This window comes from Rhinoderma darwinii, chromosome 2 (assembly GCF_050947455.1).
Source record: "Rhinoderma darwinii isolate aRhiDar2 chromosome 2, aRhiDar2.hap1, whole genome shotgun sequence".
Lineage (NCBI taxonomy): Eukaryota > Metazoa > Chordata > Amphibia > Anura > Rhinodermatidae > Rhinoderma > Rhinoderma darwinii.
In genome coordinates, this window is record NC_134688.1 from 333,012,008 (window position 1) to 333,019,118 (window position 7,111).

General features: G+C 39.2%; 1 protein-coding gene across 1 annotated transcript; it reads left to right on the forward strand.

Annotated features, from left to right (window-relative positions):
* The first annotated feature begins 5,874 nt into the window (after positions 1-5,874).
* LOC142741834 (olfactory receptor class A-like protein 1) lies at positions 5,875-6,846 on the forward strand. The gene has a single exon (XM_075851162.1). It carries the CDS (start codon positions 5,875-5,877, stop codon positions 6,844-6,846), a length of 972 nt encoding a protein of 323 aa, XP_075707277.1.
* Positions 6,847-7,111: the final 265 nt, after the last annotated feature.

Consider the following 7,111-nt stretch of genomic DNA (forward strand, 5'->3'; position numbering starts at 1 on the left):
CAGATTAGCTGCAGATTAGTTATGCATTTTCCATGTGGAATCCACGGCCAAATTCGCAACTAATGTACAGTACAATGCATGTCAACGGGGCTTCGCAAAACACAAAAGACACGCTTTGGAAAAAATCTTTGCCGATGTTAGGAGCATGCCCTGGATTTTCAAATCTGTAACAGGCCCAATCTTTTGATATTTTTTTTTTCTTACTGAAATACTCTCTGATCTTTTGTTTTACATGATGTATGTGGAGTACATATTTATGTGGCACATTGTCATCAAATTATATGTAAATCTTTGAAACCAATTTTGTTACCTACTGTAAGTATATCTAGAATACAAAATGAGGCAATTTTGCAAACAATCTGGATCTACCATTTTCCTACCATTTTTCTCTACAACTCCTATTCTGACTCATGTGTCTCCATGGTTAAAGCCTAAACCGTGGTCTGATCCAGCATACTCCTTTCTATCTGCTTCCTATTTCTTGCTGACATACATTCGGTAGGTAAGAAAGAACCGCAGCATTTTGTACAGTACCTGTCTGTACTGACAATTGATGACATCAACATTCAGGAGAGATCACTGTGAATTACATGACACATAAAATAAGGGTGTATTCCCACAGTGTGGTTTTGCCACGTTTTTGCGGCACGGCCAGTTTCCGTGCTAACTGCAAAACCGTGGCAAATTGTGGTAAAACCACTTGCGCTTTTTTGGTTTGGTCTTTGGTACCACGGCAAAAATGTGGCAAGACCGTACCGTGTGAATACACCCTTAAACAAGAGACAAAGTGAGTAGAATCCAAGAGTTTTATCAATATGTTTTTAAAGCATTTTTGACATACCATAAGTAGATATATAAAAATTCTATGTTTACATTTATCTTTATGGTAATTAATTGTATGTCTATTTATTTTTCAAAATGTTTCCAATTTTTATGGAGCTGTTTTAAGTGTGACAGTATAAGGGACCATTTACCTAAAGTGTTAGACGAAGCTATCTGTAAAAATGTAAATCCTAATCATTTCTGATTACCTAATTAATCTCATGTGGCCTGACACCAGGGACTCATTCTGTTATAAATATATGATTGGTTCACAGTTCATGCGCCCAGTGTGTAACAAGTGTTGAGAGGTAAGAGTGATTTTCCAGTTGAAATGACATACAACCATGTCTTACTAGATTGAATATAGGGATTTGGTGTGACATAATGTAAGACAATTGAAGAACTTATTGAGGAACAGATAACCTTCAGTTTGTGTAAAATCCTTGATTATAAAATATGACGTCTATTAACTGTTTATTTACAGGACAAAAAATGTCATTGATGTACTATAGTTACAGAACTTAAAGGCTATGTACATCTTTGAGTTTTTTTGTTTTTTTAATAAATAGATCAGCTTGCATAGTGTAACTTCTTAATTAGTTTTTATTAAAAAGTTTAACTTTTTTAGATACAGCTGTTCTGTATCCTGTGTCTAGCGCTAAATCCTGTTCCCGTCAGGTCCACCGACCTGACGAGTTCAGTGAGCGGGTCCTGCATGTCTCTGCCAGGCAGGATCCACCTATAACTTAGATGTGATCGATTACAGGTACGCAGGACAAGCTGACACTGAACCCGTTAGCTCCGTGGGACTGACGGATTGAGTGAATAGCGAACGATACAGCTGCTCTGTATAGAAAATACAGAACAGCTGTATCTAAAAAAGTTAAATACATTTTTTATAAAAACTAATTAAAAAGTTAAAATAGATAAAAATTTTCCTTCAGTAATGTAGACTAAAAAATATTTTATAATAGTTTAAGCAGACCTAATTACAGCTACTGTACATAGTTATGTGGAGAGAAAAAAAACACATGTCCAGGAAGTTCACATTTTACAGTCCTGTGAAAGGGAAAACCAACCCCCTTTAAGCTACCCCATGTGGAAGGGCATTCTAAAGTTTGATTATATTGATCATGGAGCCTCCTATTTTCAACAAGTAATTGGTGAACTCTAGTCCATTCCATCGTCTTATGAGTAGTTAATTTGCTAATTCTTTATTGATCTTTTTTATGTTTATATCAAGTGTTTTTTTTTCTATTCTAAGAAGGACAATTGTTGCCTTTTGTTATATTATGGGCTATTTAACCCATATATTCATCTTGTTGCTTTCCTATTAACTCTCCCCCACAATGTTCTTTTTATAATGTGGTGCCCAATTTCCCCCTAACAAATACAATATATTTTAATCAAAGATTTTTATATTTATGTACGCTAAACCTTGAATTGCTCTTGCAGGTGCGGATTGGCATTGAGTGCTGCTGCTTAGGTTACTGATAAATAGTATATTTAAGTCAATAACTTGTTATCCACAGTTGTATTCCATTTAATGTATACCCTGTAAAGGGGTTATCCGCAGAGATAAAATTGATGGGTTATCCTCAAAATAGGCCATCATTGTGTGATCAGTGGGGGTCTGACCCTCGGCACCTCCACGGATCAGCTGTTTGAAGGGGCCGCACCGCTCGTGTGAGCACTGCAGCCTCTTCATTACTTTCACTGCTCTATACTGGAAAACACTGGCAGTTCATAGTATTAGGACACGACCAGACGTGGTGGAGTTTTTCCGCTGAAAATGTTGGTGCATATTTGGGGCAATTACGCAACGAATCTGCATCAACATTTGCATATTTGACAGGTAATTCAGACGTTGCAGAAAAGACAGCGGACTTGCCACAGATTACAGTTTTTACATTGCAAAGGCTGAAATCCGCAGTGAAATTCCGCTTCTTCTCTGCAACAGACAGTGCATGCTGCGGAGGGAAAATTCCGCATTGCAGCCTATGGTCCGCAGCTGAGTTTTCCGCCACGTCTGAACTAACTTGCCTAAAAATGTATTGAAACAACTGTAAAAAACGGCCGCTAGAGAATTCCACTGCGGACTGTCTGCAACGGAATTCCACAGCAATTCTGCCACATCTGGACATGCCCTTAAAGCCTTCTCCCATTCACTCTCATCCTATTCAAACAGCTGATCGGAAGCGGGGCTGAGAGATCCCCACTAATCAGATATTGAATGCCTATACTGAGAATAGACCATTAATTTTATCTCTCTGTATAACCTATTTAATATTACTGCAGTCTAGGTACATTAAATTACATTTATCAAAATTGAATTTCATCTGTCATTTACCTGCCAAAGATGCCAGTTTGTCAATATTCTTCTGTAACATTTCAATCAAGCTGAGCTTTAAACATTCTACATAGTTTTATGTTGTCAGCCCAAATTGACGATCTAATATAAAAGAACCTGACCCAAAACAGAAATTTGTGGCACTCTAATTTGGAGTGTAATCCCCATTACAGATACTTTGTCTTCTGTTACTTACCCAATTTTTCACCTATGTACATAAACTGACACACCCTATGACAGATGCGTAGCTAGGTTCTTCAGCACCTAGGGCAAAGATTCAGTTTGGTGCCTCCCCAACCTCTTTCCCGACATCTCATTCCCCCTCGCCATGTTTGTTTTCTCTACCAATCGACGTGTCATTGCTTTTCCACATTTCTTTTTATGTAACTCGTGCATAAAAACATTTGTACATTTTACAAACAATATAGTTCTATACACAACACCAGAATAGTGCACAGTACATACATACAGCCCCAGAACCAAGCTCATTACATATATACAGCACCAGCACAAATACAGCTCAATTTAGTGCAACCCCTGACGTGTAGGTTTGCACTAATTTGTTTCCAGCTTCCAGCATGGCCCAAACAATGGTAAGATATGCTGGGAGTTGCTGTTTCACAAAAAATAAATCATATCTTAATCATACCACCCATCATCTCGATGCAGATCATACAGTGACTACAGTACTGATTAGAGGCAGAATAAACATTTACATTAAGTGACTCACCAGTGATGTCTCAGATTCTAGTTCTTTTTCTCTATCCGTTCCAGACCACTATAATGACTTCTCCCGGTCACAGCCCATTTGTGCAGTTTGCCACTCAGATGTATTCAGCTTCTCACTTTTCCAACATTTCTACACCTATAAACAAAGATAAAGTTCTCATTATACCCACACTATGCCCCTAAATATAATAGTGCCATACACTGCACCTCTAATTATAATAGCACCATACACCGTGTCCCCCCCCACACACACACACACGCATACACACACACACACACACACACACACACACACACACACGCACTGTGCCCCCTGTAGATAGTGCCTGCCATAGAGCCCCCTGTAGATAGTGCCCCCCATAGAGTACCCTGTAGATAGTACACCCATATAGCCCACCCCTGTATATAGTGTACCACATATAGCTCCCCCTATATTGCTTCACAGATAGCCCTCCTGTAGATATAGCCCACCCTGTATATAGTGCTCCACATATAGCCCAACCCTGTATATAGCCCCCTGTAGACATAGCCCACCCCTGTATATAGTGCTCTACAGACAGCCCACCCCTGTATATAGCCCCCCTGTAGATATAGCCCACACCTGTATATAGTGCTCCACATATAGCCCACCCCAGTATATAGCCCCCCTGTAGATAGTGCCCCCCCATAGAAAAATCCCCCCGGTAGATAAGCCCCCCGTAGATAAAGCCCCCACCCCCCGGTAGATAAAACCCCCCCATAGATAAAGCCCCCCATAGATAAAGCCACCCCCATAGATAAGGCCACATACTTTTTTATTACGATAAAATAACAAACTATTCAAACTCACCTTAATCCCATTCCCATGCCGTCCGGCAGCAATGGAGACATGCTCTCTTCTGCGCAGATCTCCTGGGGTTAAACGCTTCCCTACCAATCAGCGCCTTTCAACGACGCAAGCGGCACAAAGTATCGCGCCACTTCACTCGTAGAAAGGCGCTGAATGGCCGGGCACGGAACATACCCGGCCATTCATTGCTCCTAATTGTACCTGTGTCCTATAAACGCAGGTACAATTATAGTGCAGGAGGGGGTGGCGCAGGTGCCCCCCTCTAAGTTGTGCCCAGCCTGCCCCCCTAGTTACTCCCCTGCCCTAGGATCTTGTGGTTCTAAGTAAATGATAGATTGGTGCGGGGCCTATGTTACTGCTACTGTGGACACCCATGGTGGGGAGGAGGTGGATGAAACAACGGCTGGGTATTTATATGGCCTGCTCATACATGTCTATAGAAGATCAGAAACCCGGTAGGGAGAATGCTGTTTTTTTAGTCAAAATTATCATTTTAATAGTTTAAAAAAAAACAAGAATCAAACAACTAGTGTTGTTTTAACTGTTATAGAAATAATTTCAATATTCTCTTGCTACTGCATTAGGGTCAACCATAAACTCTATGGGAGTTTTCTAATCAATCCTAATATATTAAATTTCTGTACCACATCTTTCAAATTCTCACGCAATATGAATCTTTCAAATAACATGATCGTTTTAGAAGCAACAATAAATATATTTTTTCTTCAAACAAATAGTCCTCCATCCATATAATGTCGTTATGAGGAAAAATCCTCAAGTTGATCTTGTTCTTTTCTTTCTTTACTTCTCCATTTTCTCTTCTTCCAGCCTTGCTGCTTACAACCCTGTCACCCACTTATTACTTTACTCCCTTTTCTTGATTTTTACTCACTAGTTTATTCTCAGTTTTTCAACTACCCTCTACTGAAGTCACCCAACACCAATTTCAGCAGGTTCATCCATTAGATTGTAGATTGTGAAACACGTGACTCACAAACCATGTCCCCCTTTTACTCATGGACACTCTAAATGTCCTCTTCTCTGTCACTCAGGTAGGGTGACCATTCACTAGATTGTGCATAATGGGTGACCTTCTTGTGAGTGGAATACATAATATTTATAGTTTCTTATTACAGGGACAGCAATGGAAATTCGCCTTCTTCTTAAAACATTTGGATTCATCCTATTAATCGTTTTAGGAATACCTGGAAACATCTTCATCCTGCTGAAAATCGTTTGCATCAAGATAGTAGAGAAGAAACTCCTACCAGCTAATGTTATCCTGTTTGTCCTCATATTATCCAACATCATTGTGATTGTTTCTCGAGTCCTTCCTCAAGCCTTAGCTGGGATTGGAGTGGAACATTTACTAAATGATTTACAGTGTAAATTTGTCCTCCTGTTTTACAGAATAAGCAGAGCCATGTCTATCTGTGGCACCAGTTTTCTTAGCATTTACCAATGTACTCTTATTGCTCCAGTCAACCAGTTTTGGAGCAGAGTCAGACTAGTTATAATTCAGAATGTCAAGGTCATCATTGGACTTCTTTTTGGTATGAACTTATCAATTTATTGTGTAACATTTTATTTTACAAATGTTAAAACGAATACTACTACATCACCATACACGTTGAATTTAGTTTATTGCACCACTGATTTTAAGACCTATGAATTTTTCATTGCATATGGGTCGGTGATAATAATCCGGGAGATAATATCTTTAATGCTCATGGCTTTTTCTAGCAGTTATATTGTACATGTATTAATTCAACACGCCAAGTCTATTCGTGGTAAAAGAAGCTCCGATAGAGGACAACATAAAACAGTTGAGCACAAGGCTTCAAGGTCTGTTATCTTATTGGTGGCAATGTATGTTGTGCTTTATGGTATGGACAATACCATTTGGATCTACTCTTTGAGTATGACAAAAGTAGACCCCGAAATTAATGACTTTCGGGTGTTTCTTTCCACATCTTACTCTGCCTTGAGTCCATTCCTTCTTATAGCTACAAACCCAAAACTGCACCAGAAAATAACAAGTATCTGTAAAAAGAAAGCAGAAAATAAAGAACCACAGACAAAAAGCATTGCAACTAGTTTTACTCAATCTAGTTAGATAATATTAGACTCTTTTTAGATAGAAATATATACATGCAAGACCCATGTATTTTATTATATCTTAAGATCAGCTCATTAATCTCAGTTAAGGTGTCTAAGTCAAAGTTTCCAACTCAGAAATGTCATTGGTCTCAAAGCTGTAATTCTTTAGCCCTGTAGCCTTCGGCTGTCAGGGCATGCTGGGTGTTGTAGTTTTGCATCAGCTGGAGCTTGAAGACCACTGTGCTGTTAACAACAATACATGATGTGGGTCTGGATTCAAA

Coding starts and splice junctions, on each gene's coding strand:
- LOC142741834 (XM_075851162.1), top strand. CDS start 5,875: ATGGAAATTCGCCTTCTTCTTAAAACATTTGGATTCATCCTATTAATC.